We start from the raw sequence: 26,422 nt of genomic DNA, 5'->3' as shown, positions 1-26,422 counted from the left end.
GCCTTTATCCCACTAATAGATTAGAATGGCCAATATTGTCTGCGATGGGCTTTGTCTTGCAATGTAATCCACTCATGGCTGAATTTACTGTGTATATAGATTCGTGAGCTGTTTTTTAACAGTAGCTAAATCACACTGTACTTTTCCTAAAATGGTCTGCGAGTTATTGTTACAGCTGGAAGATACCTTGGAGGTCATCCAGTTAAACTATATTTGTTTACAGATGAGGAATTTGGGAAGCATAGAGGTTAAATGTCCATTCATTTGGGAGTGAAACGGGGGGCTTACATTTATTCATTTGTTAACAAACATATTTAATTTCCACGGTATGCAAGGTATTATACTAGCAGTTGGGGTAGAAGAGAAATAAGACATTATCCTCCCCTCAAGAACTTTATGTTCTGGTTATAAGTAAACAGACTCCCACCTGCCCACAGTAATGATGATAGTATTAGAAGACCCATTAGTTAATGTTTACAAATTTTTTTTATGTAGAAGTTAGATCCTATCATGTAAAAACTTTTCAGATAAAATTCAACTACTTGGCAACTTGTAGATAGTCTCCAAAATTTGTGTTGGCTATTGATTATGTTAAATAAAATCCTTAGACATTCTGTTTTGAATATTTGAAAAATGAGAAATGAGAGGAAAATTTCCAATTAAAAACTGGTTTAATTAAAAGAAATAAACACTCTGCAGTAAGGATAATTGGGCCTTGAGAGATTTATGGCTAAACTGTCATTACCGTTTACATTTGTTCAGCCCCAGACCTGGGCAATTTCATTTGGACAACGAGCTGTGGAGCCATGCTGGGTAGTGCTGATTTTGGTGAGCGCATTTTATTTTATGTAACTTGCCAGCTAAGTTTTCAGTTTTATGTATACCGGATCTCAATTATCCAGTATTACTTAGCAGTGATTGCTTTTGTACTTTTTACTTCACGATCACTTGAAGACTAGAGTTTTTCTTCATTAACGAAATGCTTGGTTTGACCGTATATCCATTAGGAAGGAATGTATCAGTGCACTCACCTGACGATGCTGTGATTTTAAGGAATTTCTCAGTTCTTAAAATGACAGAGTGTAAACCTTAGATAAACATAACATGTCTATTTATTTAAATCATCTGTGACTAGAAGAGCCCTTTTTAAAAATGGGAGAAGAATCTTATTTCTGTGTACATATTTATGGGCACATGTTCAGTTTTGTTACATGTGTAGATTGTGTAGTGGTCAAGGCAGGGCTTTTAGAGTATCCGTCACCTGATGAATGTACATTGTACCCATTAACTGATTTCTCATCATCCACCCCCCTCCAACCTTCTCACTCTTCTAAAACAACTCTCTACCACCTAATTTAGATGAGATGGTATTGGTAACACTTGAAATTAAAATGCCATTTATAAAATTCTTTAGTATTTAATAGACAGTTATTGTCTTTAATGGCTCATTTACAACATGCTTTAGCATGTTGTAAAATGGTTCAGTAGTAAATTCTTCACTGATGATTTTTAAGCAAGCAATAAAAAGCAATTTATGTCAGGTGTATACCACATATTGGTGGAAAAACATGTCTGCTTTAACATATGACAATGAATATTCTCTAAATTACAAAAGTAATTCCGCATATGTGATAATTATAAATGATAGCTCAGCGGAAGTTCTGCCATGTATCAGTGCTTGAAATATATTCACATAAACGTTGGTAACCTATTAAGTACACTTACTTTCATCAGCACACTCTTTAATATAAGAAGATCATTAATACCTGCCTTATTTCAGGATATATTTGTCAAGAGAGAAGTTACATTTCATTGTGCATGCTTTGGTGGAAAAGCTGTTTGCAGATTTCTAAAGACAATTCAATGTGATTGTGTTATTTAAGCAACTGGAAATGGAAACATCTTTCCTCATTTCTGTCTGGAGAAATGATGAATGGTTTTATGTAGGCAAGTTCTGCTTTGACATTTCTATTGATTATGAGAATGGAAAGACATCACTTAGTGGGATAGTCTCCCCCCATCCCTACCCTTCCACTCATAAAACCCTCTAGTTACTCCCCAAACCCTGATGGCTGATTTCTGAAACATTTCCCACTGCCATCATCTGTCTGGGTGGAAATTAGTGTGGAAAAATGATTTACCACAATGTCTAAACTCTTTAGGGTGTCACCTCTTACATCATTAGCTGAAAAAATTATTCCTACTAGTGCCCCAATACCCAAGGGGCTGAGTACAGAAGGCACCAGGCTATCCTGGTAGATCTCAGCCCGGGAGGTCAGAGATGAACTGATGGTGAGTCTGGAAATAGCTAATTATCCAAACCTCCTCACTCTGGAGGTGATGCAAGATGCGCTTGGAGACTTCCCTGGTGAATGGGCAGGTGGGAAAGGGCAGTGTGGTTTAGTAGCACTTGGGCTGTTTTTGTTATTAAGCAGATTCTGTTTTGCTGTGTATTGTTGCAAAAATGCTTTTGAATTTGAACGTGTTAGGAGATGAGTTTGAGTGGATGCACAGACAAAAATCTGTTTGTAATGTTTTGGTGCTGAATTCCTTCATAGAAATCAACTGAAGTAATTTAGCCTTTGTGTATGATGTTCTGGCTCTAGTATATCTTCACTGAAACGTTTTAGAGAATTCTATTCAGAAGTGCAGCTGTTTTCCATCTGCTTAAAAAAATGGCGGCGAAGGCACTCAAGCTGTATGTAATTCTTGCATACTTGGTCTTAATTTGGGAAATGACATTAGTTAACCTTTAATAAATCAGTAGCATATCAGAAGCCTGTGCCACTGTTTTTCACTAGCTTTTCAGAGATGAGGCAATATTTATTTAGTCATTAATGTAAACCATCATAGGCACAATCCCAGCGTCTGCTAACAAATTCAGTCTAATTGTCTACACAAATTCAGCCACAGACAGAATTTTTAATGTCAGATTGATGACCAATGTCTTCAAGTCCTGAAGAAAGACAGATTTATTTCCCTCCTGTTTACTAAAGCATGAAAAGGGACTGATATTTTTTAGAAATGCTTTTACTAGAACTGAAACTGTAGATACCTTGGTACCAGACAGCATAAATTAGAATCTTGGCTCAGCCACTTACTAGCTAAGTGAGCTTGGACAAGCCGCTTCTACCTATGCCATATCGTAATGTAAATAAATCCTTCTTTGAAAGTGAGTTTGTATTTTAAAATGACTAACAAGTGCATGGTTCCTGGCAGGTGCTATGTAAGTGTTCTTAAAGTAAAAACAAATAAACCTTCTCTGGAGGCTTGGGTGAATGCTCAGAGAGTTGAATCAACCAGAACATTCAAACTTTCACTCTCCTCATTGTTTAGAATTGGCAATAAGCTCTCAATCATTTTAGTATATTTTGTAAACTGAAGCCTTTTAAGTATGTATTTAATGTCTTAATTTGGTATCATTTCCAATTTAATGAAAAGTTCATAGAAGAGTACAAAGAATTCCCATATACCTTGTACCCTGATTCACCTAGCTGCTTATCTTTAGCTTATTTGTTTTTGCATCCATTCATTCCCTCTCTCTTCTTCATTCCCTCTATCCTGCTCTTCTCTCTCTCTTTCCTCTTGCCTTCTTCCCTCCCATGTTTTCTTAAAGTCATTGGAAAATAAATGGGAGGCATTTTCCTCTTTATTCTTAAATATTTCAAGGTGTATTTAATAACAAGGGCATTTTCTTTCTTAACTACAGTATGAGGATTAAAATCAGGAAATTTAATGTTGATAGAACACAGTAATGCAATCTACAGGCTATATTCAGATACTGTTGATTTTCTCAATAATGTCCTTTATGGCTACGTATATGTGTCCTTGTTTTTGTGTGGGCATACAGTTCATTCTGAGAGTGGCTATTTTTTCCTGGTCCAAGATCCAATGTAAGATTACAGTTGCATTTGGTTGCCATGTTTCTTGCCTTTATTTGAGACAATGTTCATGTTTATTTAATTTTTTTTTTTTTTGGTCTTTCATGACCTTGATACTATTTAAGAAAGCAGAGAAATTATGTTGCAGGAGGTTTCTCAAATTTGAGTTCATCTGATTTTCCTCATGGTTAGATCTAGGTTTAAGGTCAGTGTGTCTTTCAGTTTTAAGAGGAACTGGTATTTCATCATTTCAGAGTTTTAGAGTGAAAAGATGGGGGAAATGTAATGCTCTGCAGATTCTCAAGTGGAGTGAGGTGGGTATAGTAAACAGGAGAGGTATTCTGAAGGTGCTCATCTACAAGTGAATGACTGTATTCTAAAAGAATAGTTCTCCGAGGGAATTCACCCCACCAATAATGGAGGCAAGTAGCAAGAGAAGAGGAAGGCACAGCCTCTCTATTTTCCTTGATAAGAAATCAAGTGTAGGTAGAATTCTTTCTTGTGTAACATGGAAATAAATTAAACATCTGAAGAATGGTCTCTTCTGCCTCGGAACCTCAAAGTTTCTTGGTGCCAGGAGACATAAATAGGCTTTCTGCTCTTCTGTAGTAAATCCGTGACTGTCTCCACATAATACCCACACATCAGGCAGAAGATGAAAAATGCAGCCCAGCATCCACCATCTTTTTAGTTCATTCCGAAAATGACCAGACATGTTCTAAAAAAATGTTCTTAGTCTAGATATGGGCAATGTCTTTCATCATTGAGAACACTGAGACTCTTTAAAAACAAATGACTTTTGAAGCAGAGTGATAGAAAGGACTGTGTTATAGTTGGAAACAACAGGAATAAAATGATTGCAAGTAAATGCTTTCTTTTGGTGCCATGCACAAAGTTATTGATCTTGAATGTACTGAAGTTTAGAAGTGACACAGTTTGGTTTAAATGTCCCCTCCAAAACTCATGTTGAAATTTAATTGTCATTGAGATGGTATTAAGAGGTAGGATCATTAAGAGGTGGATTAGGTCATGAGGCCTCCACCCTCATGAATAGATTAATGACATTATCTCGGGGGCTGTGTTCCTTATTGTGAGAGTGGATTGTTATACAAGCGAGTTCAGCCCTTTCTTGCTCGCTTGAGCACTCTTCCTCTTCCATCTTCTGCCATGGGATAATGTAGCAAGAAGGCCCTCACCAGATGCTGGCACCTTGATATTAGACTTCCCAGTTCTGGAACTATGAGAAATAGATTTTTTAAAAGGTATTCTGTTTCAGTTTTGGATATTCTGTTATAGCAGCAGAAAACAGACTAAGGCAAAAAATTGGTACAGAGTGGAGTTATTGCTATAGCAAATACTTGAAAATGTGGAAGCAGCTTTGGAGTTGGGTACGGGGTAGAGGCTGGAACAGTTTTGAAGTAAATGCTGAAAAACTGTATTGCTGTGAATGGAGTGTTAAGGGTGGCTCTGGTGAGGGCTCAGAAGAGAATAGCTGTAGGAAAAGTCTGAGACTTCTTAGAGATCACTTAAGAGGTTGTGATCAGAATGTTAGAAATATGGATGATAAGGGCCATTCTGATGAAGTCTCAAGCAGAAATGAGAAACATGGTATCGGAAACCAGAGTAAAGGCAATCCTTGTTTTAACATGGTAAGAATTTGGCTGAATTGTATCCATGCACTAGGGTTTAGAAGATTCCATTAGAAGATGGAATTTAAGAGCAATGATCTAGATATGGGGCAGGAGAGTGTTCAAGGTGCTGCATGGCTTCTTTTGGGTGCTTACAGTAAAATGAGTGAATAGAGACATTATTTAAAGACATAATTTACAATTAAAGGGGAAGCAGAACAGAAAGATTTGGAAGACTCTCTGCCTGTCCATGTGAAGAATAAAACAGTGTATTTGGGAGAGAGTACTAAGGGTGTGGTCAGGCAACCATTTGCTAAAGAGATTGATACAGCTAGGATGGAGCCAGGTGCTGTTAAAGACAATGAGAGAATTATCCTGATGGTATTTCAGAGATCTTTCAGGCAAGCTAGCACCTGGAGGGCAAGATTTCAAGAGGGGTACCTGTGGGACCTCAGCATTCAATACCCTGTGCAGCCTTGGAATTCTCCCCAAGTTCCAATGCAGCACCCCTCAAGCAGACCCAGGTACAGCTAGTGCCAGAGCTTCAGAGGTCACAAGTGGTATGCCTTGATGGCATCCACATGGTGCTGATCTTGTGGAAGTATAGAGTGCATGAGCCTTGGGGCCATGGTCACCTCCACATAGATTCCAAAGGATGTATCAGACAGTCTGGGGTCCTGGCAGAAACTTGTTACAACTTGTTACGAGGGAGGACCCACCACAGAGAGCTTGTACTAGGGGGCAGTCCTTAGGTGGAACCATGGGAGTGAGGCTACCTCAGAGACTCCCGAAATGTAGAGCTGCCAGTGTACAACTCCAGCCTGGGAGAGCTGCAGGCACAAGACCCCAGTCCAAGAGAGCTGCTGAGTGGATGGGGTCCAGCAAAGCCACAGGGGCAGGGCTGCCGGTGGTGTTGGTAACCTAGTTCCTGCTGTAGCATGTCCAGGATGCAGGACATACAGAGCCAAAGGACATTTTTCTCCAGCTTTAAGATTTAATGTTGTTTTACCTGTTGGGTTTTGGACATACTGGGAATGAGTTACTTCTTTCCTTTTCCTATTTCTCCCTTTTGGAATGGGAATGTCTATTTTATGCCTATTCCATCATTGTGTTTTGGAAGTAGATAACTTGTTTTGATTTTATAGGCTTATAGCTGGAGGGCATTTGAGGTGGGATGAATCTTGAGTTTCATATCTGTTTAGATGGAACTCTGGACATTGGGCTTTTGAATTGGTGCTTTTGGGCTATTGAGATGGAATGAATACACTTTGTATGTGAGAAGAACATGAGTTTTGGGAGGCCAGAGGTGGAATGTTATGACTTGAATGTCTCCTCCAAAACTCATGTTGAAATTTAATTGCCATTGTGCTTTGGACTTCCCAGCCTCTAGAACTGTGAGAAATAAATTTCTTTGTAAATTACTCAATTTCTGTTCTGTTATAGCAGCAGAAAACAGACTAAGACATGACAAGAAAGTGTTAATTCTTTCAAGTAAGTGCCTCAGGTGCACTCTGGGAAAATATGACTGAATGAGTTACTGCTCAGCCTAAAATTAAACTCCTGGCTTCTTGTCTGGCATAAGAACTATTAGATCGCATTACTTTCCACTGATGGATCTATCTTTTTAATGAATTGAAAAAAGAATACCCAGTGGTTCCTTTTGTATGAAGAAAATAAGATAAATATTAGCCAGGAAAGGTCATTTTGGTTTTCAATATGTGGGGAGTTCATTATGATGGGTTCTGATAAATTATATTGTGTAGTTCTTTCTGATAGCAGAAGGTCACATCATGCCCTGGGGTGGACATAAGGACAAACATACTTAATAAAGTTGGAGGATCTGGGAGATGAACATTTTCAAGTTTTTTTTTTTTTTTTTTTTTTTTCTGAGCAACTCATATTTATACAGTTATTTAAAGCCATTTCCCTCTTGTTGAACTAATTACTCAAGGCCCATACTCTCCTATATGCAGCCCCAAAGTGGTGAGTCTTTAAATTTATTACCGAAAGTGTTCTCTAATCAAACTTGTGGAATTGTCTTCGGGTTATTCAAGAGAAAAATCTCAGTTGTGCTTGGTGGTGGATTCTTAATTGGTTCTACAGGATTCTAAAGTAATTAAACTGCATTTCAAAAATCATTTTTATGTTATATTTGCAACTTGAATATTTATTAATGCATATCATTATTTTTCTCTGATCGCCACCACTGGGAGGGATGTATTTAACTTAGCATCATTACAAATGGTATCGTTTCATGTTCTATTTTTTTCTTAAGATGTCTTTGCTTTAGGATCATCTGACTCCTTTTACAAATGTGTTCGCTAAGTAGAAAAATCCTTTTAGGTTTGTGCATTGAGGGAGTGTCAATTATAGTATTCACAAGTGTTCTTTATATTTTGATATTGTGGATTATATTGGAAACACTTTTTCTCTTGGTGTTCTATTAACATTCTTTCAAAAAGCAACCTTGTAGATATTCTAGCATCATCTTCAGGCTTATGTCACACAAATCTAAGAATTCAGATCTTTGTGCTGGCTTTTCCACTGCTCTATGGGCTTGGGCAAATTGCATGTCTTGGGAATGCATTATCTCCAACTTCCATTTTTGCCTGATGGTCAATGAAATGGGAGAGTGAAATTTGTCCATTTCAAATGATTTGGGGCCCTTTGTTAAATTTTGAATACCTTTCCTGCTGCAGGAAGTTCTTTAAAACTATATTATGTTAACTAAATGTGGCTAGTTAATGACTGTAGAATTCTGTATCTTTTCCTCCCTAATATTAGGACACCTCACAAATATGGATATGTTTGGCTGTCTGCCACTTGCCTGAAACTGCAGGTGTCATGGTTAAAAACCATTATTTTGCTACTGGAAATTAGTTTCATTTTAATATTAAAATGCTAATTGATTCTTTTTTTTTTGGTCTTTTTAACATAGGTCTTCTGAGCTATGATAATTTTTTGGAACGGCAGAAATGATTGGTTTAGCTACAGATGGGAATTTGGAGTCACTCTGAAATACATCCTGGAATAATTGTGTTTGACTAGAACCAAATCTTATGAGGTCCCCAAGGTAAGATTATTTTAACGTTTACCTGGACATGATATCTCTACAAAGTATTGAGAATTTAGCAAAAGTGAGTATCCTGGAGTTGATGATCCTTTTTAGAAGCCTGCTTTTACACAGACTTTTTGGGAATTTGGGGAAATGTTGATCTTTTCATTTATCTTTCATCTGTGAAATGAAAATTATTTCAGTTTGCAAAATAGTACTTTGGTTTATTCAGTAGGGGAAAAGATGAGGAAATATAAATCTATTGCTGAATAGCTTTCTGGCCCCACCCCCACCACTGTGACCTGGCATTTCTCTGGGGGAGTGGTTGTTGAGCTACTGTTAAGTGAATACTTGTTTTAGGGACTGGGAACTTATGGCTACTCACCCAGCAACTCGTTACATAGAATTGTCCACATAAGAAGAAGATAGATTAGGGATCATTGCCCAGGATTTGGAATGTCTGCCCTTGAGACTTTTGATTTAAGGCATTTGTTGTTGAAATCCAACCAGAAAAACAAACTATTCTGCTGACTTTTTCACTGCTCCATGAGCTTGGGTAAATTGCATGTCTTGGGAATGCATTATCTCCAACTTCCCATTTTTGTCCAGTGGGAAGTGAATTCAGGAGACTGGTTATACATACGATGGGAGAGTCAGGGAAACTGAGCAGAAGATACACAGGAAGCCACTGCCATCCCCTGGCTGGGGACCATGGAAGCAGTTAGTCCGTGGGGAAGCAGTGCCTAGAAGAAGGAAACTAGAACGGAAGCTAGAACCACAGTGGGCCCTTCTGGCAGGAACTGGAGCCATGGTGGAGAAATGGCCACTCCACAGATCCTGCCAAAGACAGAGAAGGCAGGGAGAGATGTCCTGGCCTATCCCTTTTCCTATTCTCCAGGTTCCAGCTGTTGCCTGTCCTTGACTGAACCCAGCCAGTAACCAGCTGACCTGGGAGCCTGGGAAATGCAGCCTAGAGGGCCCGCCAGCCGTCAATACCGGGGAAGGGGGAAGAATGGATCTGAAGGCAAAACAGGCCCAGGCTGTCATAGAATTCATATATTTAAAATAAACTTTTGTTTCTTTTTCATTTTATAATATCACTTTCATTACTGAAGAACATCCCATCTCATGGCTGTGTCATAATTTGTTTAACCAGTCTCATACTGTTAAACATTTGGATCATTTGGATCATTTTTTTGTCTTTCCCTCCCTGCCTCCCTGCCTCCCTGCCTCCCTACCTTCCTGCCTTCTGCCTTCTTTTTTTGAGACAGGGTCTCCCTCTTTGCTCAGGCTGGAATGTGGTGGTACAATCATAGCTCACTCCTGCCTTGAATTCCTGGCCTCAAGCAATCCTTCCACTAGTCTCCCAGTGTGCTGGCATTACAAGCAAGAGCCACCATGCATGGCCAGATCATTTTCAATAGTATAAACAATAAAAAAAGTCCCATACATTGCTGGTTATTTCTTTAGGGTTAAATCCTATAAGTGATCTGCTGGATTGTAAATGCTTGACACACATGGTCAAATTATCTATCAATTTATGGTTTTATCGAGTGAAACCCTTTCTCTTTGATTTAGATATATTTCATTCAATTATTGCCAACAGTGGGACATTATTTTAAATATTTTAATTGCTTTCCTTTGAGTGTCGGTGGCATTGTAGTTATGATGAGAGTTACATCTTTTATTAAATTATACCTGTAAGGCATAGATGAAGGGATTTCACAGGTGTTTTTAAGGTTCCACATACACTGAATTTAGTTAATCAAAAGAGAGATTATCCTGGGTGGGATTGACCTAATCAGATAAGCCCTAAAATGAGACTGAGCCTTTCCTGGAGGAAGAGATTCAAACCATGAAGGAGCTCATGCAGGGGCCATGTGGCAAAGATGTGAAGGGCTTGAGAGCAGTTCCTGGTTGATAGCAAGAATACAGGGAATACAGAGAGTCCCAAGAAAATGGCTTTGGCCAACAACCTGAGGGCACTTGGAAGTGATCCTTCCCCAGTTGAGCCTCCAGATGAGGACACACCCAGCTGACACCTTGATTTTAGCCTGTGAGTTTCTGAGCAGAAGACCCAGCCAGAACATGCCAGACTCCTGACTTACAGAAACTATGAGATAATATATTGGTGTTGTTTCAAACTGCTCCTGTCCAAGCACTAACTAGGCCCAACCCTGCTTTGTTTCTGAGATCAGGTAGGTTGAGGGTAGTATGGCTATAGATTGTTGTTTTAAACTTCTAAGTTTGGTAATTTGCTTCAGACATTGCTAACATTCTAAACTTACACAGAAACATGGAGCCTGTCTGCTTCGAAGGGCCTTTGGTTTCTCAAAGCATGCCTTCCATCTCTCCCACCTCAGTGTATGCACATGATGGGGACAGAAACTTTAGGAGCAGCTTGAAAGGTGGCAAAGAAAATAATATGTGGATCTTACATGAGTTCTAGATGCTATTATCAATCACGTAATTTGGGGGAAGTCCAGAGGCTCAAATTTCTGTATTTGATGATTTTTGTTTTTTTGTAATGGAACACTCTGTCTCACACATAATGTTCTAAAATTTCAGTTTATTATCCCAGTGTCAGCTATCGATCTATTTGTTACAAAAGCTTATTCCTCTTACCCAAGGATCAGAAGTTCAAATGGCCATATGTAAATGAGTCGGGCTGGTTGGGCCCAAGGTACTGACTGCTGGGAGGGACTGTGGAGACCCGTCTAGGGGCAGCTGTGACCACCCCAGCCTGTTACTCCCATGCAGAAATGTGAGCCCAGGGATGCCAGGAATAATTTTTAAAGAGAATCTGGATTCTGATGTGCAATCTGGACATTTTGTGTGTTGGCAACCAATTCAAATTTTTTTTTTTTTTTTAAAAGCACAGATCAAACAAAACACATTTGCAGGCTGTATCAGATAGCCTGGCTTCCAATTTGTCATAATTAGTGGCCCCAAAAGGGAAAATTTCAAGGCATCACATAAATGAAGGATTAATGTTCTATTGCTGCATTGCAAATTACCCAACATAGACATTTAAAACCATTTTGAAACAGTTTAAAAGGGCAAAAGGAAGCCAATGCTTTTTGTTACCTTTAACACCAAGTTCTTCAAAGATGATTGTCTTGGCTGCTTAAAAAGCAGACTAAATCTCAAATCAATAAGCAATACACCCTTTAACAAGATCTATTTGACGGAATTGTGAGAGGTCACGGGGAGAGAAGGTTGGCAGCAGAACATGTGTGTGCCTTGGAGTATGGTGTGGGCATTCAGTTCCCCTGAGGCTTTGATGTGTTTTCCTGGAGCAGGGAACTGGGACTTTGGTAGAGGCACTGTTAGGTTGCTGGCAGCTGGAGATGCTTCCTTGGAGGACTTCCTTAGGAGTCTCGCCTATAGTGTGACTCAGGCAAGAAGCCAAACTCAGGTGCCATGTTTTTATTGTCGGCCCATAAGTGTGTATACATTTGCATATATTAAACGGGGGTTTCTTTGATCCGTTGTGGTAATAAGATGCCATGAGGAATGTGTGAGGAAGAACCTAATTTCAGATGCCAAATGCAGTGACTTTTGCTTGAACAGTAAATTTAAAAAAAGCAAACAAAGTTAATCAAGTTCTATCTACTTAATTCCCTTATGATGTTATAAAAGGGCAGAAAATTAGGCAGCTGGGAATAATGTTTTTGATATCCTCCTTTTTTTACTCTTTTGTTTTAGAATAGACCATACAACCATAACATGAACTGAATTGTCTTTGAGCAACTGTTTTGATACTGTCCATCATATGAAGTTAAATTTATTTTATATTCACCTGTATTTGCCCATACTCCTCCCCAAAGGAGGAGTTGAGATTGGCTTAATCAACCCAGTCTTGCAGACCAGAAAGCCTTAGTGTACAGTCAGAGAAACCAGGCGAAAGTTCTTGGACCACATGTGCAAAATCTCCATGGATTCTTTCAGATCCAGAAATCATATGTATTTTATTTGGATCTAGCTCTACGTGTGTTGCTTTTACATCTCATGGTATAAAATAGAATAAAATCCCCGTGCTCTATTAGGATAACTCAAGCAACAACTTGCGGATTCATAAATTAGCTTCTCACTGATGCATAGGGCTAACTCGGAAAACTCTAACTTATCAAAGGTTTTTATTGAAAATTTACTTAATGCTCAGTGCAAATAAGTTTTGATTGGTTTTCTATTTTCTTGGGAGAAAGGAATTCCAGCTCCAGGGATCTGCCCCTGCTTTCTCCCGCCTTCCTAGGATGGTGCTTGCCAGGGAACCTGGCCTTCCTCAGCCCTCACTGACTCCAGCCCTGCTTTTCCTCCAGGATGAGAGCCTGTGCTAAGTCAGTGTTGCTGTCGCACTGGCTCTTTCTAGCCTACGTGTTAATGGTGTGCTGTAAGCTGATGTCCGCCTCAAGCCAGCACCTCCGGGGACATGCAGGTAAGCCCTTTAAGCTCATTATGCACTGCTGAGATAAATTAATACAACCCCTCCAAACGTCAGAGTCCACATATTAGACACAGGTAACTGATGTGAGCTTCTGATGGTGTGTAAATAACTAGAGGAAGCATGAAATATGGCGGAGTAACACAGTTTAATGCTTTAGTGCTTAAATAGTCCTTTAAAAATATTTTTCAGGCTTTTAAAAACTTTTGTTTTCTTGGGCACACTTTTATTTTTATAGCACTTTTTCTCAAGGAATCCCAGAAAACCAGCAGCAATTTGTGTGGTTGGCGTGTGTGTGTGTATACATGTCAGTCCATCTGTCCATCCATCCATCCATCCACCCACTCCTGCAGCTTCCTTAGAAGTAGAACATCTTTATAATAAACTTCAACTAACACTTATCGGGCTTTAGTGAAGGGAACAGTCAGATAATTTAAGATCTTTTTGAGATATGTGGAGAAAATATGCTACATGATTTTTTTTTTTTTTTTTTAAAAGAAGAGAGAAAAGAGAAAAAGCTGTGGTAACTTTCGTAAGGGACTTAAAATAGGTGTTGTCTAAAGATTTAGAGGCAGCCATTCTGATAATATTCTGATCAGTCATTCTGATAACAGTGAAACTCATATCTCTGCATTGCTGATTTTTAAAGGCGAGATCAAAACCATCAGCTACAGATCAGTTTGTGTGTTTTTTTTTTTGTGTTTGTCCTTTCTTTCTTACATCAACATTTAAAGTAACACAGTGGAAACTCCCCAGTGAATTGTGTTTTCCTGAATAATTCATATTTGTCAGTGGACTTGTTGTCAATTAATTTACTCTCTCAGCTTTGGTAATCTGAGGCATGGCAGTGCCAGAAATGTTTTGACTTCTTTGGAAAAGAGTAATGCCTGAACCCTAAATCACGTATGGGTCAGAATTATAAATTCTCTCTCCAAAGGTCTTGTGTATGGATAGTTCATGAGATAGTCTTACCACCAAATATATAACATGTTATACTTTCCACTTCTTTATTCTGATATTTTAAGGTTAGTCATAATTTAAGGCTCAAGATAATTTTTAAAATCTCACACAACTCAATTTTTGCTTCTCAAGTGACAGTTCCAAGAAGATGAGAAAAATAATGATTGCAGTTTCAGCAAATCAGCATAAAATCAATACCATTTGGCTGCTGTGAAGTGCCCACAGCTAGTTGGTTATTGTGCTGTACCTATTTTTATGAGTTTGTTCATGAGGATAGAGTTCGAGGTCCTCGATCTTATCTCTTTTCTTGAGTGGAGTTTAGGAGTCAGATTAGTTGACAGGTGAAGAATTTCAGTGGGATTACCACCCACTCTCATTCATGTTATAAATTTTCTCTAATGATCTTCAGGGAATGAAAGTCCATGATCCTTGCAATGTCCATGTGGCATTTTTGTCCCAATTTAGTGCTCAGCTGATGGAGAACTCAGGATCGCCAGAATTAATTGGGGCAGTGCACTGAGATCCTGAGAAACTCCGGTCAGATTTTCACTCTGCTGTGGGTGTATTACATGGAAGTCTGACAGTGGGAGCAAGTTGCAGAGAGTTACCTGCAGAAGGCTGTGTCTGAGTGTCCAGAAAGGCTCCCGGCACTGTCCCATGGGCTTCGTGGTTAGTGCTGGTCAATTAAATAAATGGTGGCACTAGGAAACCCTAGTTAGAAGTTGGATGCTTTTTATGGCTTGGATTAGAAGAGTGGATGTTGATTGCTGTGTGTAAACAAGGAAGTATCTTACAACCCTATCTCCACCTGCCTGGCTAAGAGACACGGAAGAAGGTGGGAATCTCCCCCCAGTTTTGGGAGATGGGGTGTTATGGTAGGTGTGTATCAAAGATTTAATTTTCATTTAAGCATTAAAAAAAAAAATAAAAACCCACCTAATTTTCACAGGTTGGGTGGTGAGACTCTTTCTTAAAGACAAATAGCATTAATACATTTCCACAGAGTCCAGAGGTAGTATTTCTAAGCGTCTAAAAAACACAAAAGACTGCTTTTGTTGTTTTTAAAGTCTATTTGCCATCATAATTGAGCAGGAGATCACATACACATATAGGACTGTGTAGTTTCAAGCTGTAGAAAAGGTGAAGGGGCCAATTGGTAGGTTCGGTTCTTTTAAAAGGAAGCCAGGGCTAACTCTTGTTATTTCTTCAACCAGCAATTTGTCCTTTTGTTCCTTTTTTTTTTTTTTTTTTGGCTGTAAGCAGTGCATCACTTCCCCACAAGGGGGCAGCAAATATGTGTTTTGTGCAGCGGAAAGATGCCATCTGGAAGGAAGTTTCGGAAACTCGACTGCTGTGGAATTAATGATTTAGGGATCTTCCTACAAATTTCATCCGATGTAGACACGAGTGGTTGGGACACAAAGCACCTTACAACTTTAAGATTTATTCCTGGGAATACTAGGAGACTTCAAAAATTCAGATTTTTGTCCTTTAAAGATGGAATCATAGCTAATTTTCTGATGGAGCTGGAGTTGGGAACTTGGGTGCTATTGATTTATACGTTCACTTTAATAGTTCCATTTCCCTAGAGAACTTTGAACATGACCTGGACTGCACTATTTCAATTCCACAAAATGCTGTGGTGCTTGGTGACTATTTAATGTCACTTTATGCCAATGTAATCAGTTGGCATAAAGTCCCTGGAAAAACTGGGGCACACCTGGAAATGAGGCAGGAGAGGAAATCAGATGTTGAGGGGTCTAAAGTCAAACGTAATTCTGGTTCTGGTACATCCTGGCTGTGTGACCTTATCCAGGCCACTTAACCTCTCTGAACCTGTTTCATCATCTGTAAAAATGGAATGATATCCATGCTTTTTTTATTTGGAGTTATTGGAATAACTGAATAAGGAAAAGTAGGTGAGGAGATTAGCACATAGTCAACATTCCATAAGTGGCAGCTATTTTCACATTTGGAGGCATCTCTACAATGAGTGTGGAAAGGTTTGCATTCCAGGAACGGCTGAAGACGGTGAGCATGGGTAGGTAGATGTGGTCAGAGCCTTTAGGGTTTGAAGCTTTCTCATGTGTAAGAGAAAAAGGTTTGTTTTTTCATTGTTCTAGAAAGCTGACTGTGGCAAAGAAAGTCGCTTTATGAAAACTGAGGTTTCAGCTCAAACTTAAGAAGGAGAGAAAGGCTTCAACAAGCTGGGAACAGAGTGACCCAGAAGGGTGTTGAGAGCCGTTTTATTTGCTGGCCTTGAGCTAAATCTGCTGCAGAGAGGATGTCTCACTGATTGGGAAGTAGTTAGATGTCAAGAATTGTGAAGGGTCTGAGCTTTTACCGTCCTCGCAAGCTAGTAGGTTAGCTGGATGCTGGGCAGAAGGCATGAGATGCTTGGGTCAGAGACAAAAGATTTTATTTTACTTTAATCAATCAATTAATTTTTTTGAGATGGAGTCTCCCTCTGTCACTTAGGCTGGAGTGCAGTGGTGCAATCTCAGCTCACTGTAACCTCTGCCTCCCAGGTTCAAGCAATTCCCCTGCCTCAGCCTGAGTAGCTGGGATTATAGGCGCCTGCCACAACGTCCAGCTAATTTTTGTATTTTTAGTAGAGATGGTCTTTCACTATGTTATCCAGGCTGGTCTTGAACTCCTGACCTCAAGTGATCCACTCACCTCGGCCTCCCAAAGTGCTGGGATTACAGGCCTGAGCCACTGTGCCTGGCCCGAGAAAAAAGATTTTATTACTCATGGCACAGGAAGCAGCATGAGCTTCAGGTTTGCTTCAGTTCTTCTTTCATTCTTGGGCAAGTTATGAAACCTCTTTGGACTCAGCCTCTTTCTATGTAAAATGAGAATAATAAAAATAATAAAAAGTAAACCTCAGAGTTATAATAAGGAATCAATTAATACCTGGGAAATGCTGAGAACTGTGTTTGCTTAGTGTGTGCTCAAATGCTAGTTATCTTTATTTAGACCTATCTTCTTTTCTTGAATGTTATCTATTTTGTAGAGGTTCTGTACTGTTCAAATTTGTGGAAATTTAGGTTTTCTGTTTTTTTTTTTCCCTGTTATAAATGGTTATGCAAAATATGCATGTTGTGGTTTTGTGTTTTGATGGTTTATGTTATTTTTAACTTAGGGTAAATTTTTTGAAGAGCGATTGTTGCATCCAAGTTTGGGCCCATGTTTTCTGTCCCCTATAATGGCTGAAATTTATAGGAACCCTGCAAATACTCTTGACTGGATGGACTGTTTTAGCTCTAATTTTCTACAAGAAACTAGGTAATTTCAAAAATACTAATTGAGTGGGGCATATAACATCTAATACAGGAGTCTCTCCGAGGCTTAAATTTGAGATAATATTTGTGAAAATGATAAAATTGTATGTACAAATGGCTATTTGTACTTTGCTGGCACAAAAGAATTGTACTTACACAGATGAGTTTGAAAAATGATTTGCCTGCATTGCCTACTTTCTGACACTAGGGGGTAGGCAAGGCTTATCATAGCTAAATAGAGCCACACATGTAATTTTGCATGTTATAAAGCCGTGTTGAAAAAAGTAAAAGGAAACAGAAGAAATTAGTTTTACTAACACATTTTATTCAACCCAATATATTCAAAATATTATCATTTTAACACGTGACCCTAGCCACATTTCAAGTGCTCAATAGCCACATGTGGTTAGAGCCTACTATAAATTAGTACCGTGGACTAATAATGAGTTAGGTCTTAATGTTGCTTTTTTAAAGATTAGATTTATGGATTATTTTAATTTTCATGGGTCAGTCATAGAGCACACTGTTTTATCTCTATTTCATTTAATTTATGTTTTATTTAGTTATTTCTTTCTTTCTTTTTTTTTTAAACAAATGACTACTAAATTTAGAAAAAGTACCCGGTAAGTGGGATTTGTAACCTCAAGTCATAAAGAATGGGGAAGAGTTCTGTTTCTTGATGAATTACTTATGCTATTATTCCCTGTAAGAGCGTATTTTTAGGGAGAGGGAAGTGGCAAAAGTAATTTGACTGTGTGTGTGTGTATGTGTGTTTATGGGTGTGATATCAACCATTAAGTCTTAAAGTTACCCACTAGCAAACCTCTTTTCATCAATAATGAGCGCTTACCCACTGGGGTGAAACCTGATGATATCATTTTAATATGGTTTTTCCTGTACTTTTCTCTGTCTTCCTTCTTCCTGTCCCACTTCCAATGAATGGTTATTTCAGTAAATCTATGGATGTATTGCTATGTAGGCAACTCTACAATAACATACTCTATTTTATGAGCAAGGAAAAGAAAAGACTATGGAATGGTTTAAAGGGCCTTTGTTTTGGTAGCAATGGAAAAAGGCATCCGTAAAATAGTGGTTACTTTATTCTTTCCCTGGGGAGTTTTTGCACTAAATACACAGAGGCCGCACTGCAGTTACATTCCATCTGAACCTTACAAAGTAGAGTGCAGGCACCTGTATTATTTAACAACCATACTAGTGATTATTCAGACCTGCAGCCAAAGATGAGAACCACTGATTCAGAAGAAAAAAAAACAACTGGAAGTTTGACTCTGGCTCCTATCAAAGTACAGTTTGATCTGAGTGGTGATGAGTCTCCATTTCAGTCTTGCTATGACACGGTTAGGCTGAGGAGAGGTGTATTTCACCCCTGTCAAGGTGACCTCCATTTCCACCTCTTGGGAAGGACTGTGAAAATACTTACTCATTTAGTACCAGCTCGACTTTCTGGATGCTGAAAGCTTCCAGCGTGAGGGATTCCATTGACCTCCCTTGTACTCCATATTGTATTTCTTCAGTGCCATCTTGATGGGCTAATCATAATCTCGGCTTTTAATAAGAAGGGAAAGGAACACACATGAGGTGTTAATATTCGGCTTATTCTCATCTCTTCAGCTGCAAGTTTGAGTCCCAGTGCCACCGGCAAGGTCAGCTTTGCGAAATGTCTGACAAATGAGCCTGCTTTACATCATTTTGTGTGTGTGTGTGGGAAGAAAGGGTTGTATTACTGACTGGAGTAAAGACTTTCAGTTCCTCAAATGAGCTTGTGAGCCATCCTACTTGGCAGAGCAGACTTTTTCACCCTCCTCTTTGAGTCTTTAAGACAAAACAGGCAACTGTCTTGGAAGAGTTCTCTGGGTAGTTTGGGAAAAGATTCTCCTTACCCTTGAGGAGATACTTCCCTTTTTCTTCTTTCAAGCCATGGCCTTACACTCATCTAAACAAAGCCTGCAATTTGGGATTTAAAAAGCTACAGGTCAATACCTCATCTGTATGTCAGTGCTATACGAGGAAATTGGAATCATTTGCTCCATATAAGGAAAATAAAATCTTTGGTAAAAAGAAACAGCAGGGGTAGAGATGGGGCAGGAAGAAAAATGACGTTTTGTGTTTTCCTAGGTGTTGCTTGGTTGCTTTAAATATTTTGGTCCATATGGTAGTCTCAGAAGAGAACACCGGAATAATATTATTGAAGGGACATTTAAAAACCCATGACAAAGGATTGATTGTGAGAAGACTGTGTCTGCAAGAGTTAAAAACAATTTGACTACTAAGACCAAGCACCATCAATGCTTATATTTGAGGGTATATCTGAAATCAGATAAGAACTATAACTAAGTCCCACAGGGTTACAAGGGCCTGAGGTGGTTGGGTGTCTCCAATTGGGCTCTGTTGTTTTCTTACCTGTTGGGGGTTGGGTAATGGGATCCTGGAAGCAGAGAGAGAACAATAGAGAAATTTGTTTCAGGAAAAATATAATATGGGCATGAAATAAATAAGTGAATAGCAACAGTGTTGTTAGCAGCAGGCAAGTTTTCAGTAGCTCATCGCTGACATTGCTACCTGGGAAAGGGTTGGAAATAAATACCAGCCCTCCAAGGGTGTGGGAGATTTGAGCAATTTGAACTTGGTTGTGCATAAAGGAGTACAAAGTCAAGATGTGTGTCTTCTTCCCCAAAATCAAACAGTGACAGATTTTGGAAAAGTCTCCTTTGCTCTGGAAAGTCTTATTTGTTGTTTAGAAAGCATTTGCAAGAGATGGTGGAAGGCTTGTCCAAGTGTCCTGGGGTCATTTTACAGGCTTTTCAAGTAAGTGTTGCCCTGTGGAGGACAGTGATTTCTAACTAGGCATAGTCTATGTGTTGAAGCTGTTGCCGGCTAAACGTATCCAATAGGAAATAACGCCCACATTGAAAGGGAGAGAGCAGTCATTAATATGTATTAGAAATTGGAAACATCCACAGAATGGCTAGATCAGCATTTTTCTGGCCCAGGGTGTGTGTGTGTGTGTGTATGTGTCTCTGTGTGTCGTCTGTTGTGTGTGTGTCTGTGTCTGTTTCTGTTTGTCTTCTCCTGGAAAACAAGTATGACATTGTCTGATCTCTCCAGGTGGGAGCAAGATTGTTAGCCTCTCCTACCTTATGTTGTACTGATCTGGAATTTGTTTTCTCATGAGCCTGATTTGTACCTCCTAGGTGTGTCACACATCAGAACCTGGATTGTTTCTATAAGTCACTGAGACCTGAATTTGAACCCTACTAATTTTAGAATTTGTAATGGAATGTGTGATGAAAGATCAGCCTTGAAATGATAGGGCCGATATTTACCCATGCTGTCTATGAAAAGGGATTTGCTAAGCAAATAAATGGTGTAAATATATTTACCAAGGAGCTGTTCACGTTATCTTAAAAAATTGTCAAGTGCTTTGGGAAGCATTTATTTAACATGAAGTCAAAATGCTTGTACCTTCTCTCTGCAAAGTCCTATCTATGTGACCCTGGGCAAAGTTACTTCATCTCTCTGAACCTCAGTTTCTTCTTCCTGGAGGTATTACAACATCCCCTACCTAAAAGTATTTTTTGTGACATGAAATGAGACAATTTGTCTAAAGAACTTGGCATTATGTCTGGAATTTAATGCATTTTCTTATTTATTATTGCTACATAACAGTTGTACATATCTTTGGGGTACATGAGATATTTTGATACATATATACAATGTGTAATGATCAAACCAGGACAATTGTGACATCAATCACCCCAAACATTCACCCTTTCTTTATGTTGGGAATATTGTCATTCTTCTTCTCTGGCTATTTTGAACTAAAACCAAATTATCGTTAACTATAGTTGCTGTACCGTACTATTGAACACTAGATCATATTCCTTCTATATAACTGTATTTTTATATCTATTAACCTCTGTTCATCTCTCCCTCCTCCCAACCCTTCCCAGCCCCTGGCAACCACCAATCAACTTTCTACCAGTATAAAATCTACTTTTGTAAGCTCTCACATATGAATGAGAGCTTGCAGTATTTATTCTGTGCCTGGCTTATTTCACTTAACATAATGACCTCCAGTTACATCTATATTGCTGCAAATGACAGGATTTTATTCTTTTTTATGACTGAATAATATTCCATTGTATATATGTACCACATTTGCTTTATCCATTAATCCAGTGATAGATACTTACGTTGTTCCCATATCTTGGCTGTTGTAAATAGTGCTGCAATAAACATGGGACCATAGTTATCTCCTTGAAATGCTGGTTTCCTTTCTTTTGGATAGATATCCAGCAGTGGGATTGCTGGATCATTTGGTCCTTTTAGTTTTTGAAGCACCACTATACTGTTTTCCATAGTGGCTGCACTAATCTACATTCCTCCAACAATGTATGAGTGTTCTCCTTTCTCCACATCCTTGCCAGCATCCATTATTTTTTGTCTTTTTGATAAAAACCATTTTGACTGGGGTGAGATATCTCATTGTGGTTTTGACTTGCATTTCCCTGTTGATTAGTGATGTTGAGCATTTTTTTCATATACCTGTTGGTCATTTGTATGTCTTCTTTTGAGAAATGTTTATTCAGCTCTTTTGCCCATTTTAAAATTGGATTGTTTTTATTTTGTGCTGTTGAGTTGTTTGAGTTCCTTATATATGCTGCTTATTAATTGATTGTTGGATGGATAGTTTGCAAATGTTTTTGGCCTTTTCATAGGTTATCTTTTCACTTTGCTGATTGCTTCCTTTGTAGTGCAGAAAATTTTTGCTTTTCTGACCTGTGCTTTTGAAGTCTTACTAAAAAATCTTTGCCAAAACCAATATATTGAAGCATTTCCCCAGTTTTTGCTTCCAATAGTTTCATAGTTTCAGGTGTTAGATTTAAGTCTTTACTCCATTTTGATGTGATTTTTGTATATGGTGAGAGATAGGGGTCTAGCTTTTTTCTTCTGCATATGTTTTTTCAGTTTTCCCAGCACCATGTTTTGAACAGACTATCCTTTCCCCAATATAGGTTCTTGCTGTCTTTGTCAAAAACGAGTTGGTATTGTAAATAGTGCTGCAATAAACATTCATGTGCATGTGTCTTTTTAGTAGAATGATTTATAATCCTTTGGGTATATATCCAGTAATGGGATTGCTGGGTCAAATGGTATTTCTGGTTCTAGATCCTTGAGGAATTGCCACACTGTCTTTCACAATAGTTGAACTAATTTACAGTCCCACCAACAGTGTAAAAGCGTTCCTATTTCTCCACATCCTCACCAGCATCTGTTGTTTCCTGACTTTTTAATGATTGCCATTCTAACTGGTGTGAGATTTTGGAACCAACCCAAATACCCATCAGTGATAGACTGGATAAAGAAAATGTGGCATGTATATACCATGGAATACTATGCAGCCATAGAAAAGAATGAGTTCATGAGTCCTTTGCAGGGACATGGATGAGGCTAGAAACCATCATTCTCAGCAAACTAACACAGGAACAGAAAACCAAACACCACATGTTCTCACTCATAAGTGGGAGATGAACAATGAGAACACATGGATACAGGAAGGGAAACATCATACATCAGGGCCTGTCGGGTGGGGAGCAAGGGGAGGGAAAGCATTAGGACAAATACCTAAAATACCTAATGCATGCAGGGCTTAAAACCTAGATGATGGGCTGATAGATGCAGCAAACCACCATGGCACATGTATACCTATGTAACAAACCTGCACATTCTGCACATGTATCCCAGAACTTAAAATTTAAATAAAAATTAAAAAAAAATGAATTGACTGTAAATGTGTGGATTTATTTCTTGGTTCTGTGTTCTGTTCCACTGTTCTATGTGTCTGTTTTTATGCTAGTACTATGCTGTTTTAATTACTATGGCTTTGTAGTATATTTTGAAGTCAAGTAGGGTGATGCCTCCAGCTTTGTTCTTTTTGCCCAATCCGGATTGCTTTGGTTATTTGGAGTCTTTTATGGTTCCACATGAATTTTAGCATTTTTTTTTCTATATTTGTGAAGAATGTTGTTGGTTTTTGATAGAGATTGCATTGAATCTGTAGACCACTTTGGGTAGTATTGACATTTTAATGATATTAATTCTTCTAACCTATGAGTATAGACATCTTTCCTTTTTTGTGTGTCTTCTTCATTGACTTTCATCAGTGTTTAATAGTTTTCTTTGTAGAGATTTTTGCATCTCTGGTTAAATTTATTTCTAGGTATTTTATATTCTTTGTGTCTAGTGTAAATAGTATTGATGTCTTGATTACTTTTTTGGATTCTTTGCATATAAATGCTATGGATTTTTGTATGTGAATTTTGTATCCTGCAACTTTACTGAATTCACCTATCAGTTCTAAGATTTTTTTTGTTGGAATCTTTAGGCTTTTCTAAATGTAATGTCATGTCATCTAGGAACAGGAATGGTTTGTCTTCTTCCTTTCCAATTTGGATGCCCTTTATTTCTTTCTCTTGTCTAATTGCTGTGGCTAGAACTTCAAATGTTATGTTGAAGAAAAGTGGTGAATTTGGGCATCCTTGTCTTATTCCAGATCTTAGAGAAATGGCTTTCAATTTTCCCCCAAGCAGTATGTTAGCTGTGGGTTTGTTATATATGGCCTTTATTGTTTTGAGGTATGTTCCTTCTGTACCCAATTTGTTGAGTGTTTTTATCATAAAAGAATGTTGAATTGTGTTGAATGCTTTTTAAACATCTGTTGAAATGATCATATGGTTTTTGTCCTTGATTCTGTTAATCTGATCTATCATGTTTATTGATTTGCATATGTTGAACCATCTTTGCATCGCTGGGATGACATTGATTATTTGATCATGGTGAATGGTCTTTTTATTGTATCATTGAATTTGTTTTTTAGTGTTTTGTTGAGGACATTTACATCTGGGTTCATCAGGGATACTGGCTTGTAGTTTTCTTTTCATTGTGTCCTTACCTGGTTTTGGTGTAAGGGCAATACTGGCCTTGTAGAGTGAATTTGCACATATTTCCTCTTCTTCATTATTTTGAATAGTTTGAGTAGAATTGGTGTTATAAATAGTTCTTTAAATATTTGGTAGAATTCAGCAGTGAAGCCATAATGTCCTGGGCTTTTCTTTGATGGGAGATGCTTTATGACTGCCTTGATCTCATTACTTGTTATTGATCTATTTGAGTTTTCTATTTCTTCCTGGTTTAATCTTGATAGGTTGTATGTGTCCAGGAATTTATTCGTTTCTTTCAGCTTTCCCAATTTGTTGGCGTATAGCTGTTGATGATCCTTTGAATTTCTGTGGTATCAGTTGTTACGTCTTTTTTTTTTTTCTGATTATATTTATTTGGGTCTTCCCTCTTTTTATTCTTTGTCTAGTTAAAGGTTTTTCAATTTTTTTTATCTTTTCAAAAAAACTTTTTGTTAATCTTTTGTATTTTTTAAAGTTTCAATTTCATTATTTCTGCTCTGGTATTATTTCATTCCTTCTACTAATTTTGGATTTGGTTGATTCTCTTCTAGTTTCCTGAGATGTATCATTGTTTGTTTGAAATCATTCTACTTTTTTGAAGTAGGCATTTATTGCTATAATTTTCCCTTTTAATGCTACTTTTTCTGTATCCTATAGATTTTGGGATGTTTGTTTACATTTTCATTCCTTTCATGAATTTTTAAATTTTCTTCTTAATTGCTTTATTTTCACATTGATCGTTTAAGAACATGTTTAATTTCCACGTGCTTGTATAGTTTCCAGAGTTCTTATTACTGATTTCTAGTTTTATTCCAATGTAGTCAGAAAAAATACTTGATATCATTTTTAGTTTTTTGAATTTGTTGAGACTTGTTTTGTCACCCAACATGTGACCTGTCCTGGAGAATATTCCATATACTGATGAGAAGAAGGTGTATTTTGCAGCAGCTAGATGAAATGTTCCATAAATGTCAGGTCCATTTTGTCTAGAGTGTAGTTTAACTCTGATGTTTCTTTGTTGATTTTTCTGTCTGGATGATGTGTACATTACTGAGAGGGGGGTGTTGAAGTCCCCTACTGTTATTGTATTAGTCTCTCTCTCTTTAGATCTGTTAATGTTTGCTTTATGTGTTTGGGTGCTATGGTGTTGGGTGCATATATATTTACAGTTGTTATATCCTCTTGCTGAATTCACCCCTTTATCATTATATAGTGAACTTCTTTGTCTCTTTTACAGCCTTTGACTTGAAGCCTATATCTGGTATAAGTTAGCTAATCCTGCTCTTTTCTCATTTCCATCCGCATGGAATAACTTACCTTCCTTTCACTTTCAGTCTATGTGTGTCTTTATAGGTGAATTGAATTTCTTGTAGGCAGCATATAGTTGGGTTGTGTTTTTAAAAAATCTACTCGGCCACTCTATGTCTTTTAGTGGAGAATTTAGTCAATTTACATTCAAGGTTGTTATTGGATATGTAAGTACTTACCACTGCCATATTATTTTTTGGTTGTTTTGTAACTCCTCTCTTTCTTCCTTTGTTACTGTCTTCTTCTGTGGCTATGTGATTTTTTTCTCTGGTAGTATGTTTTACTTTTTTGCTTTTCATTGTTATTGTATCTATTATAGGTTTTTGCCTTGCAGGGGTTACCATGAGGCTTACAGAAAACATCTTATATATATAACAAGTTATTTTAAATAAGGATAAGTGATCACAAAGAAAATAAACAAACAAATGAAAAACAAAAACCCTGCACTTTAACTTAATCCCTTCCACAGTTTGACTTTTTGTTGTCTCAATTTACATCTTTTAATATTGCATATCCCTTAAGTTGCTGTTGTCATTGTTATTTTTGATAGATTTGTCTTTTAGTTTTCATATTAGTGATATGAGTTGGGTTACACACTATAATTACAGTATTAGGATATTTTGAATTTATCTGTATACTTTAGCTGTTAGTTTTTTTACCTTCAGATGTTTTCTTTTTGCACATTAGTGTTATTTTCTTTCAGATTGAAGAACTCCATTTAGCATTTCTTATAAGACAAGTCTAGTGGTGCTGAATTCCCCCAGCTCTTGTTTGTCTGGGAAAGACTTTATCTGTCCTTCATGTTTGAAAGAAAGCTTTTGTGGGTGCAGTATTCTTGGCCGATGGTTTTTTTCTTTAGCAATTTGAATATGTTGTTCCATC

General features: G+C 37.9%; 1 protein-coding gene across 8 annotated transcripts in view; it reads left to right on the top strand.

Moving 5' to 3' along the window:
* The window catches only part of TAFA4 (TAFA chemokine like family member 4), a 199,234-nt gene that overhangs the window by 39,330 nt on the left and 133,482 nt on the right, over positions 1-26,422 (top strand). For 4 of the 8 annotated variants that reach the window (XM_028844354.2, XM_077993309.1, XM_077993308.1 and 1 more), the window contains exons 2-3: positions 8,448-8,582; positions 12,887-13,002. In XM_028844354.2, coding sequence (XP_028700187.1) covers positions 8,569-8,582; positions 12,887-13,002 — 130 coding nt within the window. In that variant the 5' untranslated portion in view covers positions 8,448-8,568. Of the gene's footprint in view, positions 1-2,219; positions 2,381-8,447; positions 8,583-11,865; positions 11,983-12,471; positions 12,579-12,886; positions 13,003-26,422 lie in introns of those variants that run through there. The other 4 variants (XM_077993311.1, XM_077993310.1, XM_077993312.1 and 1 more) reach the window with 4 other exon arrangements.

The sequence above is a fragment of the Macaca mulatta genome, chromosome 2 (genome assembly GCF_049350105.2).
Source record: "Macaca mulatta isolate MMU2019108-1 chromosome 2, T2T-MMU8v2.0, whole genome shotgun sequence".
Classification (NCBI taxonomy): domain Eukaryota; kingdom Metazoa; phylum Chordata; class Mammalia; order Primates; family Cercopithecidae; genus Macaca; species Macaca mulatta.
Note: the sequence above shows the minus strand (reverse complement) of the source record. Positions and strands in the feature narration are given on the sequence as shown.